Source organism: Phyllobates terribilis, unplaced genomic scaffold, assembly GCF_046119375.1.
Source record: "Phyllobates terribilis strain yellow unplaced genomic scaffold, ASM4611937v1 Scaffold_600__1_contigs__length_992639, whole genome shotgun sequence".
Lineage (NCBI taxonomy): Eukaryota > Metazoa > Chordata > Amphibia > Anura > Dendrobatidae > Phyllobates > Phyllobates terribilis.
In genome coordinates this window covers 319,153-334,452 of record NW_027363360.1, presented here as the reverse complement: position 1 = coordinate 334,452, position 15,300 = coordinate 319,153, and the positions used below count along the sequence as shown (strand labels likewise).

The 15,300-nt window shown below is 41.2% G+C and overlaps 1 protein-coding gene across 1 annotated transcript in view; it reads left to right on the top strand.

The window, feature by feature from the left end:
- LOC141233442 (uncharacterized) overlaps positions 1 to 9,496 on the top strand; it is a 111,855-nt gene extending 102,359 nt beyond the window's left edge. The window contains exons 11-14 of the mRNA XM_073667901.1: positions 67 to 190; positions 283 to 380; positions 579 to 669; positions 2,952 to 9,496. Coding sequence (XP_073524002.1) covers positions 67 to 190; positions 283 to 380; positions 579 to 669; positions 2,952 to 4,540 — 1,902 coding nt within the window. The 3' untranslated portion in view covers positions 4,541 to 9,496. The remainder of the gene's footprint in view (positions 1 to 66; positions 191 to 282; positions 381 to 578; positions 670 to 2,951) is intronic.
- Positions 9,497 to 15,300: the final 5,804 nt, after the last annotated feature.

Genomic DNA, 15,300 nt, shown 5'->3' with positions numbered 1-15,300 from the left:
GGGAATGCTGGGACATTATACTGCTATGAAGGGATCGGGGGATGACTGTATCATTGTATGTGTCAGGTTCCTATAAGGTGTCAGGATGTCGCTGTCTATTTCTCCATGGAGGAGTGGGAGTATTTAGAAGGATACAAAGATCTGTACAAAGACGTCATGATGGAGGTTCCCCAGCCCTTCACATCACCAGGTAATAGACAGGACTAAATACACACAGCCTATAATTATCTTATCTAATTATGTGTAAAAAATGAATTCAGTCCCTGTATGTGTTTCCTCCAGATCTATCCAGTAAGAGGACAACACCAGAGAGATGTCCCCGTCCTCTTCTTCCACAGGACTGTAAACAAGAAGATCCCAATGTTCCTCAGGATCATCAGGTAGATGGAGAGAAGGTGTCATGAGATCTCCCCTATGATGTGTAGACGGCTGTGAAGGTCTTGTGCTCAGTCTTGTTTTATCCACCAGTATTATATGTTTTATATTTGTGTAATGAGAACGGTGGAGATGGCAGGATTAGAGCTGATCATACATGTGACTTCTCCATCTGTCTGTGACTTTTACAATATTTGTTTCAGGGTGAAGATCAGACCCATATTAATACTACAGAGACATATGTGAGGGGTGATGAGTGGTGTAAAGAGGAGATTCTTACATATGACTACCCAGGTGAGTAGTAACCACTAAATGCAGAGAAGTCACAGATTCTTCTCTGTCACCGGCTGTGGCTGCTTTATCGGTTGTGTAGTCCGGCCATATCACAATCGTGTGATCACCATTTTGCTTCCAGATCACAACATTCTCATCCACCCAAAACTGTTCAAATGACTTTGGGTAATGAAAGCCCTTTTCTACAGAACTTACAACCTGGAGGATCCACCTACCCCCTGGAATTAGGAGACGCTGACCCTTACCTGTCTATATCTATAAAATACAAAGCCAAATGACAGCTTATGCAGAATGTGCTAACAAGTGAGAAAATCACTTGCAGAAAAATATTCTGATGGGCCTCTAATAGAAAGCGGAGAGTAATGATACTGTTGGCTTCCTAGATCCCTGATATCTCTCCTTTCTGTGCCGCTGAATGTCCTCATATGGTCCCTACAAGACCAGGTCCAGTCTTTCTGGCCAAACTTCACTTTTATGATTGAAAATATTAAATGTGCAGTGAGGCCAAGTGTGAATTTCTGTACAATAACAGCAGAGTTTCCCTTTATCCTGACTTTTCAATTTCTTTTTAAACCAACTAACTTTAAACAGGATTGTGATAAACTATACAGAAAACATTACACCTGTGCCATGATATATCTCTAAGCTGTGCGTGGCTGATGGCTGTAATATACAATTATTCACGCCTGCAGGAGATGTGTTGGCTCCAGCCCTGGTTTCATGGATTCACTCAACGTCATAAATTCCATTATGTTTTCAATCCTAAGGAATTCAGATTACTGCTCAATCTCTCCTGAAATGGGGGCGCTAATACTTTCTTTACTCTTTTGGTCAGGACTCATAGTAGCTCCAATGGTTTATCATAAATGAGTGCAACTCCGGTTTAGTGTTGGCATTCTCCCCCCAAACATACGTTCTTGTTGAGGATGTATCATATTTTTTTATGTCTTTTTTTAACAGGTTCATTCTGTATGATAGCTTGATTGTGATGGGATCGGCCGGCCTCACTTATGTGAGTCTGTAACTCCCTGGTAGTCTTTAAAAAAGGTCTCCATTTCCTCTTCCAAATGCCCAAGATTTAAATTTAAGACATCTCAGCTCTGCAGTATTATAAAAAGTTCTCTTTAAATGTCTAATATTTCTTCTTAAAACTCATCTGATAGAAAATATTGGCCCTTACAATGGTTTACATTGCTAAGAGCCACCGAGCCCCATACTCTTAATTACCCCAAAAAGGTTTCACCACTAGTTACTCTTTTTTTTTCTGAAGAATACAGTTGAGCTTCATCATTTCAGTAGTTATGTTATTGGGTTTGGTCACAGTTTTGCCCATCATCCTTTAACTTTTTTAACCCCTCCATATGGATCTGGATTTACTCAGAGACCCCTACACTTGGGCCATGGTGCTACCTGATGTTCTGTGGAGTGAGATGGGAAGAAGAATAATCAAGTAGACGGGTCGTTACCAGGAGGGCAGAGAAAATACAAACTCAGAAGACACAAGAGTAGTCAGTAAACGGGCCGAGGTCACAACAGGGAACAAATACACAAGCCGGGAGCTGAGCACAGAGGACTGAACCAGAGGAGAACAAGGCTGCATCTGGTAGCTTCTAGCAATATGCTTTGAGATTTAGTAGGGTGCGGTGCTTTCCCATTGGCTGAAGTAGGGAGCAGATTACTTCAGCGGACAGCACATACTGCCAGACTGGATGGTACTACTGGTCCCAGCAACCCTAATCTTAGGGGATGAAGGGAGCCCGTCTTGCCCAGAGCTTTTGATTCTGTCTTCTCCTCTATCACCAATGCCGTCTGCTGAGAGAAGCAGACGTCGCAGGAGCTGATCCCAGAGAAAATGGGACACACCAATTGCTGAAGTTCTAATACAACAAAATGGCAGAAAACCAGAGCAGTAGAAATCCCCATAGAGTAGTGACGAATTTGACTTCACAGCCACTTTCCGGAAATTAGCACGCCATGGATGTTGGAGAGTGAAAATAGCAAATCTGCCATTTTATTACCCAACACATAGTGCCCAGATTGTGCTCCAGGAGACACACACCATAAATTAAGTGGGTTCTTCTCACTACATCAATGCCAAATACATGGTTGCTAAATGTTCTTTGGACACAGTCTATTAGACTGTGAACTGTCATTGTCTTGGTGAATAATACAATATTTTTACATAACTTGCCATTTCTACGGACAATTTAAGTAGAAATGTTCAAAAATATAAAATTCAAGGATATTTTATTAAAAAAAATAACAATTGGTTTTATTCTTAGCAGATGTCTGTGCCAGGAGACCAGAGGGACAGCTGACATCTTCATCATCATCATGTTGGGATGAGCTTGATATCACACAGGATACAACTGAAGTGAATGCCATTACTCCAGATATACCATCGTCCCTTCACAGCAAAGATCTGTCTTCTGATTCATTAGCGACTACTAAGGAAATTCAAAGTCACAAAATAAGCATTAAAAAACAAACTACTCCTAAAGCAAAGAAGCCATTTTTATGTTCAGAATATGGAAATAGTTTTCCCATCGAAAAGTCTTTACTTAAACATCAAAAAATTCACACAGCGGACAATAGATTTTCTTGTTCCAGGTGTGGGAGATGTTTTAACCAGAAATCAGATCTTGTTAAGCACCAGAGAATTCACTCAGGGGAGAAGCCATTTTCATGTTCAGAATGTGGGAAATATTTTACCCAGAAATGGAATCTTGTCATACACCAGAGAACTCACACAGGGGAGAAGCCTTTTTCATGTTCAGAATGTGGGAAATGTTTTAACCATAAATCAGTTTTGGTTAATCACCAGAGAACTCACACAGGGGAGAAGCCTTTTTACTGTTCAGAATGTGGGAAATGTTTTAACCAAAAATCCGCTTTGGTTAAGCACCAGAGAACCCACACGGGGGAGAAGCCTTTTTCCTGTTCAGAATGTGGGAAATGTTTTAACCAGAAATCAGATTTGGTTAGTCACCAGAGAACCCACACAGGGGAGAAGCCTTTTTCATGTTCAGAATGTGGGAAATGTTTTGTATGCAAATTACACCTCGTTAGTCACCAGAGAACTCACACAGGAGAGAAGCCTTTTTCATGTTTGGAATGTGGGAAATGTTTTGGATGCAAATCCCACCTTGCTAGTCACCATAGAACTCACACAGGGGAGAAGCCATTTTCATGTTCAGAGTGTGGGAAAAGCTTTAATCAGAAGTCAGATTACATTAAGCACCAGAGAACCCACACAGGGGAGAAGCCTTTTTCATGTTCAGAATGTGGGAAATGTTTTGTATGCAAATCACACCTTGTTAGTCACCAGAGGACTCACACAGGAGAGAAGCCTTTTTCATGTTCAGAATGTGGGAAATGTTTTGTATGCAAATCACACCTTGTTAGTCACCAGAGAACTCACACAGGGGAGAAGCCATTTTTATGTTCAGAGTGTGGGAAAAGTTTTAACCAGAAGTCAGATTTCATTAAGCACCAGAGAACCCACACAGGGGAAAAGCCTTTTTCTTGTTCAGAATGTGGAAAATGTTTTAACCAGAAAGCGCATCTTGATAGCCACCAGAGAACCCACACAGGTAAGAAGTCTTTTCCATGTTCAGAATGTGGGACATGTTTTAACGACAAATCAGATTTTGTTAAGCACCAGAGAACCCACACAGGGAAGAAGCTTTTTTCATGTTCAGAATGTGGGAAATGTTTTATCCAGAAATGGAATCTTGTTATACACCAGAGAACCCACACAGGAGAGAAGCCTTTTTCATGTTTAGAATGTGGGAAATGTTTTAACCAGAAATCGCATTTTGTTAGACACCAGAGGACCCACACAGGAAAAAAGCCGTTTTCCTGTTCATAAAATCATAGAATGTTAGAGTTGGAAGGGACCTCCAGGGTCATCGTGTCCAGCCTCCTGCTCATTGCAGGATTTACTAAACCAGCTCAGACAGATGTCTGTCCAGACTCTGTTTTGAAGACTTCCATTGAAGGAGAGCTCACCATCTCTTGTGGCAGCCTGTTCCACTCATTGAACACCCTCACTGTCAAAATGTTTTTTCTAATATCTAGTCAGTATCCTCTCCCTTTCAGTTTCATTCCATTGCTTCTCGTGTTTCCATGTGCAAATGAGTGTAAGGATGTTCCTGCTACATTCTGACATCCCTTCACATATTTGTAGACCGCTATTAAGACTCGTCTTAGCCTTTTTTGCTAGCTAAACATTCCTAAATCCTTTAACCTTTCCTCATAGGACATAGTTTGTAGTCCTCTCGCCATTTTGGTCGCTCTTCTTTGAACTTGCTCCAGTTTTTCAATGTCTTTTTTAAAATGTGGTTCCCAGAGCTGGACACTATTCCAGATGAGGCCTGACCAATGAGGAGTACAGAGTGATAACTACTTCACGTGATCTAGACTATGCTTCTCTTAATACATCCCAGAACTGTATTTGCCTTTTTTTGCTGCTGCAGCAAAATGTTGACTCAAGTGTTAAAAAAGCGCTGTTGCTTAGTTCTATTTCTCCAGATCTGTAACTGTAATTTTCCTTTTTCTTGCCCAGATGTTGGATCTTGCATTTCTCCCTGTTAATTACCATTTTATTAGTCGCTGTCCATTGTTCAAACTTATCTAGATCCTTCAGAATCCTTTCTCTGTCTTCTGTAGTGTTAGCTATCCCTCCTAGCTTTGCATCATCTGCAAATTTGATTAGTTTACCTTCAGTTCCCTTATCTAGATCATTTATAAAAATGTTGAACAACATTGGGGCCAGGACAGAGCCTTGTGGTACCCAACTTGAAACACTCTTCCAATTGGATGACCAACCATTTATTACCACTCTTTGCGTAAGATCACTGAGCCAATTATGAATCCACCTAACTGTAGCCTTGTCAATCTCATAATTGGTCATTTTTCAATAAGGATAGTATGAGATACTTTATCAAATGGTTTGCTGCAGTCGAGATTTACTATATCTACCGCATTTCCCTGATCCAGCTTCTCAGTGATTTCATCATAGTAGGAAATTAGATTAATCTGGCATGACTTGGTTGCTACAATCCATGCTGGCTCTGGTTAATTACTGTATTCTTATCCAAGTACTTGCATACATGCTGTTTAATTATTTGTTCAAAGATCTTTGCTGGTATAGAAGTAAGGCTCACTGGCCTGTGATTTCCAGGCTCCATCTTCTTTTCTTTTTTGAAGATAGGAACAACATTTGCCCTTCTCCAATCTTCTGGGATGTCTCCTCCAGGATTTTTCAAAGATTCTGGCTAGTGGTTCTGCAATTTCCTCTGCTAATTCTTTAATACCCTAGGATGTAATTTATCTGGACAACTAGATTTATATTCGTATAACTTAGTTAAGTGTTCCCTCACTGTGATGACACAGCTTCTAATCTTAATTAGCCAGACGTTAAGATTTGTTAAGCCAGGAGAAATACAATATTATCTTTGACTTTTGAATGTGTGTGTTTGTTTGGTTAATAATAACAATAATTTTTATTTATATAGCGCCATCATATTTCACAGCGCTTTACAATTCAGTAGGGACATGTACAGACAATAAAACAATACAATGTATCATAATTCAACAGTACAGGAGAAGTGAGGGCCTTGCTCGCAAGCTTGCAATCTATATGGAAATAGGGGGACACAATAGATAGAACATTGTCTTCCTTCAGCCAGTATCAGTATCTAGGTGCAGTTACTGTGTGCTATTGGGTGCATGAAGGATGTGGAGACAGAGGAATAGGCAGGAGCAGATTAAGACTAACATTTAGGAGGGAACAGGGGAGAGTTATGTTAGTGAGCTGAGGTCATAGGCTTGTCTAAACAGATGTGTTTTTAAATCACGTTAAAAACATGGGGGCTAGATATTAGTCAAATTGTTTGAGGTAGTGCATTCCAGAAAACTGGCGCAGCATGAGAGAAGTCTTGGAGACGGAGTAAGCGAGGTTCGGATTAAGGAGGATGTTAGTCTTGGATCAGTTGCAGAACGAAGGGCACGGGAAGGGTGATAGACAGAAATGAGGGAAGAGATAAAGGGCGGTGCAGAATTGTGGAGAGCTTTGTGGGTGAGAGAGATGAGTTTGTATTGTATTCTGTAGTAAATGGGTAACCAGTGCAATGACTGGCACAGGGTAGAGGCATCGGTGAAGCGGCCTGATAGAAATACGACCCTGGCTGCTGCATTCAGAATGGACTGGAGAAGAGCAAGTTTGTTTAGAGGGAGGGTTGGTCAAGAAGGACAGTGACTCAGTGTTTGGGACACTGATGTTTGTTACTATGCTAATTGAATATTGTACTAACCCAGCTAGTTTATTTACAAGAGCAGAGGGATTAGCTCAAACAGTGAGACCTGAGTGAGCCCTGCACCTTCCCCCCCCAACTTGTGACTAATAACCTTAGCCACATATGTAAATATAAAAAGGGTTTTCTATGCTGCTGCAAAGAGAATCAAGGAGAATCAGAGAGACCTTCCTCGGGACAGAAGATGGATAGCATCCTCAGATTTGGATTCTACACAATAGGGACACAATAGGTTTCCAGCCTAAAAGTATATAGTTCTGACTGGAAGGATACAGATCGGCTTCATTGACCATCAGAGAATTCATGGATACAACTAGGTATCAGGGTTGCTACAATGAGGTCACCTGGCACTGTGGCTATTTTGTTTGGGGTTGCCAGGTGGGACCCTCCATCGCCTGGAAACCATGGAGACATTCGGAGAAGCCAGATTGGGACCAGCCTGTCATCTGGCCCAATAGAAACTCTCGGAGAGGCCAGGGTGGGACCCTCGGGTCTCCTGGCCTTGTACCTCGATGGACTGTCAGCTTCATAAGCTTACCGCTACCTCTTCTCTGTGGGGACCCGCCAAAAGTGAGGGGCCACTAGTTGAGGTAGTTGACGCTGGAAGTCCCAAAGTCGCAGCTGCTCTAATCTTGAAAGGCCAGCGGAAGGGTGAGACTGTAATTTTGCACCATCTCGGATATTTTCTCAGACTGTTCTATATGTTTATTGTCTGTTTAGTGGTTCAATAAAATATTGCCACACTGTTTTACCCTCACCCTGTCTTGTCTGAGTAGTATTATGCCCACGGAAGACCCTCGGGTCTTCACACTCACCATCTTTCTGTTTATAGATAATGTGGATTCTTGTATTCCTTCGATAGCACCATGAAGATCAGTTGATGTTGCAATTTCTTTCTTAAAGAAGACAGCCTTCTCAATGTAATTTTTGACCAATTCACCCTGTTCATCCTGTAAAAATTCTATAGCATCTGACTTTTCTTTTGCTTTTGACATCCCCCCCCAAAATCCATTTTTATTGATTTTGGTCTCCCTTGCAAGCCTCACTTCATTACTGGCTTTAACTCTTCTAATTCTTGCTCTGCATTACCTGCAAACAGCATTACATTCTTCTTTAAATATGCCCCCCTCTTTCCATTTAATATACACTTCTTTTTTCCTTTTTAACAAGTGTTTCAGTTCTGTGTATATCCATCCTGGTCTCTTTAAATGCTTCCAATTCTTCCTTCTTTTCGGGATTGTTACTGTGCAGTGAGAATTTCATTTAGCAAAATCTCCCCTCATTGGACATTTGTCCTTTAGAACATGGAGTCATTGAACCTTCCATTAAAATCTGCCTTTCTGATGTCCAACCTTAAAGTCTGAGTCCTCGCTGTATTCCATTCATGTGTATCATCCCACCAACTTTCAGTGATGTCTATGACATCATATCTCTCTTCCTTTGTTAGCAGCTCCAATTCTCCTTGTTTGTTTCTCATGCTCTGTGTATTTGTATAGACACATTTTAGTTTGTAGTCGGTTTCTCTTGCTCTTCTATTTTCATTCAGAATTTGTTGTTTTTGTTCTTTATTTCCATTTCTAATAGCAGGTTCTCAAAAGAATTCTTATACTGCATATTTTTTTCTGGTCATGTATTCCCCATCCCATATTAGTTTAGAATGTGGAAAATGTTTTATGAAGAAATCATCTCTTTCTAGTCACACAGGGGAGAAGCCATTTTCATGTTCAGAATGTTGGAAATGTTTTACCTGAAAATTGTACCTTCTTAAATGAGTTGCCCACTTCTAGGACAACCCTTTGTCATTCCTCATATTTGTCATTGTTAAAAGTGATGCCAGCGATGATTGAGCGCAGGGCTCACATGGCGTAACAACTTAACATGAGCCCCGGGAAGACACATGCTGATACCGCTGGAATGCCACCAGCATTGCAGGATTATAATAATAATAATCGTTATTTTTATATAGCGCCATCATATTCTGCAGCGCTTTACATACAAATTATTGTTAGAATTATGATAAGGTGTTAAAAGAATATTATTTATCCATTATGAATATATTCAATGTGTTCAATACTAGAGATTTAAAACCTTAGTTATATATAAATTATAAATATGTTTACCAAAAGATCATAGCATGACTGAAAAGTAGACAGATGGTATCTTTGCGGTCAGAAACAATTGACATTCTGAGATGTGTAGAAACAGTAACCGTATCTTTTGAATCACAGTATGCTTAGAATATTATCTATAGTCGGCAGCGAGTATTAGTTTTAACTGCCTCTCATATCTGATTGTGTATATTTTGCATTGCCTATGTAAATATTATCAAAATGTATTTGCATCAGACAGCCTGCTGAGTATCTCACTTGTTGTCTCTTTGTTAACAAACAAAATAAACAGAGTTTTACGCCGGAATTCAGATGATCTCCTATCTCACATGGTAAAAGGTGAAATTCTCCTGTCAAGAATTGTTTTTATTTTAAAGGGAATCTGGCACCACTTTGGAGTTATCAGACCTCTACTAGGGGCATACAGGGAATAGAAAAGTAAATCTATACATACCTGTATGTCCCATGGTAGAGGTCTGAATGCAGAGAAATGTAGTTTTATCTCCTTGGTTTTTCACAGGTTTGGTGTCCCCCGGACGCCAAGCTATCCCCGTCCATCTGCTTATTATTCCACCAATTCCCCATCTATGTCCACGTTTACCATATCTCCCCCCCCCTCCCTGTACGTCACAGGTCCCTGTGACGTGCGCTTTTTTCCCTCCCCTCCCTGTGCATGAGCAAAGTGTGGCTCACAGGGAGTGCGCTTTGTTTTCTCCCGGGCCCGTTTGGCTGAGCACAGTGCCGCAGTGTTCTATTGCGCAGGCGCCGGGGAGTCCACAGTGCCTCCCCGGCACCTGCGCAATACAGCACTGTGGCACTGTGCTCAGCCAAACGGGCCCAAGAGGAAACAAAGCGCGCTCCATGTGCCGGGAGGTGAGGGAAGAAAGTGCACATCACAGGGACCTGTGACTTGCGGGGAGGGGGGTAAATATGGTAAACGTGAATATAAGTGGGGAGTTGGTGGAATAATAAGCAGATGGGCGGGGATAGCTTGGCGTCCGTGGGACGCCAAGCCTGTGAAAAACCAAGGAGATAAAACTATATATCTCTGCATTCCGACCTCTACCATGGGCCATACAGGTATGTTTAGATTTACTTTTCTATACCCTATATGCCCATAGTAGAGGTCTGATAACTCCAAAGTGGTGACAGATTCCTTTTAACAGGATAAAACATATAAAAATGTTTGTCCACTACTTAGACAACCCCTTTAAACATCAATAATCCCACACAGGGAGCCATTAACATACCAAGAGTGTGAAGAATTAATTATTGGAAAATCGTATTTTGTTGACCATCAAAATTAACTCAGACAGGGAGAATCTATATATGTTATTGACAAATTGTACAAAAACATACAACAAACAGTCATACAATTAAATGAGAAAGGGAAATTACTTTAGAACTTACCATATTTGTTGGACTTTAAGACACACTTTTAGCAAGAAAAAAGTGTATCTTATTGACTTGAGACAGCTTACTGTGACAGTGGCGAACGCTGAGATAGTGTCCTTCCTGATCACTGAGATAAGTTCCCTCTCTCCTTCAGCCTTATGCTTATCTGATTGGTGCAGAGCAGGAGAGAAAGGTACCTGGACCTGCACAGAGGCTGCACATCCTGAGTGAGCAGCTGAAAAACCTTCCACCTGACCAATTACTCCAACCAGAAGCCCCCTCTTTTGGTGGGCATCTACAAAGAGGAGGTAGTGGCAAGCTTAGGAAGCTGACCGAGCACAGCGAGCTATGTGGCCAGGTGACCGAATTGTCCCAACCTGGATTATCCAAATTAATTTGTGGGCTCTGTGTTGGGCAGTGGAGGAGTTCTGTAATCCAGCAGCTGGAACCATGGTCCCTAGGCTGAAGTCCTGTGGAATCACACCGGTGACAGGACTAGACCCTTTTTATAACTGTCAGCTTCCATAGCAGGTCATTGCCCTACAAGAATGGGGGGGGTGGTCATGGCTATTCCTTCATTGTTCAATTGTTTAATTAGACTGCATTATTATCCTCCAAATGATGCAGTCTAGTACACCGCCAGGCGACGATATTCCACCAATTAGCATACAAAAAGGTGCACCGGACAGTCTTGCATGAAACAACGGCTCATGTCCCTTGACTTACTGAACAAAAGAATAGTACCTCTGGCATAATTAAGAGTAGTTCACACCCCTCCACCTACAAGTGGCCAGATTTTAATTTGTCGTCACACACGAGTACACACACCAGTACTACACTTAACACCATCAGTTAAGATTTAATTAGTAGAAAAAATGTTTTTCCTTTTTTCTGCTGTCTAAACTTTCTATGCGTCTTATGATTAGGTGTGCTTTACAGTCTGAAAAATACAGTATATTAGAATTAAAAATATATGCAGTTACTAAATTATTTAATTCAAATAACAATAAAAATCAATATCTAATGTGCAGTTAATATTTCACATTATTATACTGCGGGTGAAATAAGTATTAAACACGTCACCAATTTTCTAAGTAGATATATATCTAAAGGTGCTATTGACAAATTCCCACCAGAATTCCACAAAGGAAGCATCTTGATGGGTAAAACCAGTGAGCTGTCTCAAGACTTTTGCAGCCTTATTATTGCAAAACATACTGATTGCATTGGTAACAGAAGAATTTCTAAACTGCTGAAGGTTTTAGTGAGTACTGTTGAGGCAATTATCCGGTAGTTGAAAGAACATAATTTCACCATAAACCGGCCACAACCAGGTTTTAGACAATTTTAGACAGAGGAGTGAAAATTATCCAAAAAATTGCCCTAAAGAAAGGGTTACCTGAGAGCCACAGAAAGACCTGTAATCAGTAGGTATAATTGTTTCAAAGAAAACTATAAGTAATGCATTCAACCTCCATGGCTTGTATGCACACTTGCCACGCAAGACTCCATTGCTGAACAAAAAGCATGTTCAAGTGCGTTAACGTTTGTTCAACAACATTTAGACAAGAATGTGAAATACTGGAAAAATATAGTCTTGTCAGATGAGACTAAAAATTGAACTCTTTGGATACCATAATACACACCATGTTTGGAGGCCAAAGGGCACTGCATATCACCCTAAAAACACCATACCAATAGTGAAGTTTGGAAGTGGGAACAGCATGATGTGGGGCTGTCAAACGGTAAACTTCATATAATTGAAGGAAGGTGTGAAGACACGGAGTCTTCCGTGGGCAGAACACTACTCGGACAACACAGGGTGATGGTAAACAGTGTGGCAATAATTTATTGAACCATCAGCAATTAATAACATAAGACAGTCCCAGCAAATACACAAGATGGTGCAAAATTACACAGTCTCACCCTTCTGCTGGCCTGCCGGGATTAGAGTCGTGAGATATGTGGCCAGGTGACCTGATTGTCCCAACTTGGATTCTTCACATCATCTCAGAGTTCAGCAATGATCAATGGAACAGTTCTGTATCTTTCCAGCCAGGCCTGTGGTCCCTTAGGCTCTCATCCTGTAATGTCTACCCTGAACAGATGCAGAGACCCCTTTTTGTAGTTCACATTTGTCCTTTCAAGCCATCATTCACAGGTCAAGGGTGTTAGAACCTTGCTGTTAGGTTTTTTTTCCTTTGCTGGTCACATGACCTTGTTGGCCTATTTAATCCTGCTCCGCCCTTCTGGCTTTGCTGGACTTCATTGTATATCTACTTTCTAGCTAGCCTGTGCTCTGTATCTAGCTCTGTTAGTTTGCTTGGTCTACGGACCTCTATGTTCTATCTATTTTGTTTGTTCGTCTGTCTGCTACTATTTCTGTTAGGAGGTGTCCCATATTCCTCCCAGTCCTTAGTACTTGTAGGGATTCCCTCCCCACATCTATAGGTCTCCGTACAGACTAGATTAGGACTTTAGCAGGTCTGATCGCAGGATCAGGTTCCCTGTTACATCGTAGGGATTCAGCTGAGTCCTATAGTAGGGACAGATCTCCTCTCTTTCCTTAGCTTTGGTAGCAGAACATAACAGTAAGTCCAGCCTGCAAATTCTCTAAGGAAAGATTTTTTTTTTTTTGTTCCATCATGGTGTCGGTTCAGGATTTGACTAAACACCTGCAGGGACTCTCTCTGGAAGTGGCCGAGCTCCGTCAGCACGTGAGTAACTGTCCTGGAGCATATTTCTTGAAGCCTAAGGTATGTTTGCCGGATTTATTTTTTGGTGAACATCGAGAATTTTTTTCATTTAAAAATGCTTGCTTATTGTATTTTCGTTTGAGACCCAAGTCCTCTGGGGATGAATCCCAGCGCGTAGGGTTCATAATGTCACTTTTGCGCAAAGAGCCTCAGGAGTGGGCCTTTTCTTTGCAACCTAGTGATATATGCTTCAGATCAGTGGATAGTTTTTTTTCTGCTTTAGGATTATTATATGATGATCCTGACCGTGTGGCATCAGCTGAGACTGAGTTGAGACGTTTAAAACAAGGATCAGGTAATGTGGAAAAATATTGTACTCATTTTCGTCGTTGGTCTACTCAAACAGGGTGGAACGATTCTGCTCTGAAAAGTCTATTTCTTGCTGGACTCAGTGAAAGGGTTAAAGACCTGCTAATTGCTTATCCTACACCTGAGGATTTGCAACAGGCTATGCAATTAGCTATACGGGTGGATAGAAGGGTTAATGAGAGCAAATCCTCTGCTATGTCAGTTTCTGGTTATGATAATGTGTGTACTAACAGTGGTGAACCGATGGAGATTGGATCGGTGGCACCTCGCTCTCAAGAAAAAGACCGTCGTTTTTCGGAAGGCTTGTGTTTCTATTGCGGAAAATCTGGTCATTTGATTAAAGGCTGTGAGCTTCGTATGAAGAAAGAAAAAAAAATGGTCAGTCACGCCCGTATTGCCTGTTTAAATTCCAAGGGTATATTTTTAGCTGCTTCCACGATTGCTCAGGAAAAATTAATGGAATTTCGGGTGTTTGTTGATTGCGGGTCTACACTGAATGTAATTGATGGGGGATTCATGGAAAAACTCAATTTAAAACCTGAACCTTTATCATCCCCCATTGCTGTGGTTTCTGTGGATGGCTCCCCTTTGAAGAATATTACTCTCAAGGTCAGTGAATTTCCTCTCACTATTAATGGTGTTCACCATGAGAAATTGGATTTGGTAGTGTTGAATAACTTGCCTTCTCCAGTAATATTGGGTTTGCCCTGGTTAAAATTTCACAATCCTGTACTGGATTGGTCTACCAGTGAAATTAAATCCTGGAGCCATAAATGTTATGACAAGTGTTGTAACGGGCGCATTGCAGCTTTGGATAGGGGAGAATTGCCTGTTCCTATTCAGGATTTTTGGAGAGTTTTTTCTGAGAAAGAATCGCAGGTTTTGCCTCCCCATAGAGACTATGATTGTTCTATTGAATTTGTCCCTGGAGCGATTCTTCCTAAAAGTCGTTTATTTAACCTTACTATTCCTGAGAGGAAGGCTTTGGAGGAATACATACAGACAAGTTTGGCCGCCGGTCACATTAGGCCCTCTAAGTCTCCTGTGGCGGTTGGATTTTTTTTTGTAAAAAAAAAGGACGGCGGTTTACGTCCTTGTCTGGATTTTCGTGAGATTAACAAAATTACTGTACGCAATCCTTACCCACTGCCATTGATTCCTGATCTGTTTAACCAGTTATTGGGGGCCAAGTGGTTCTCTAAAATTGACCTTAAGGGGGCATACAATCTGTTGCGCATGAAGGAGGGTGATGAATGGAAGACTGCTTTTAACACTCCTGTGGGTCATATTGAGAATCTGGTTATGCCTTTTGGTCTTACTAATGCTCCTGCATTTTTTCAGAATCTGATTAATGACATCCTTAGACCTTTGATCGGTAAAAATGTGGTTGTGTATTTGGATGACATTTTGATTTATTCGCCAGATCTGGAGTCTCATTGGCGGAGCGTGCGTGAGGTATTACAGTTATTAATGGACAATTCGCTTTTTGCTAAGCTGGAGAAATGCGAGTTCGCTGTACAGAGAATTAGTTTTTTGGGCTACATTATCTCCAGCAAAGGTTTTGAGATGGATCCGGTTAAGGTTCAGGCTGTGCAGGAATGGCCTAGGCCTATTGGTTTGAAATCGATACAGAGGTTTTTGGGTTTCGCCAATTACTATAGAAAATTCATAAAAAATTTTTCTAGTATTGTCAAACCTCTGACTGATCTCACCAGGAAAGGTGCTGATGCGGTTCAGTGGTCTTCT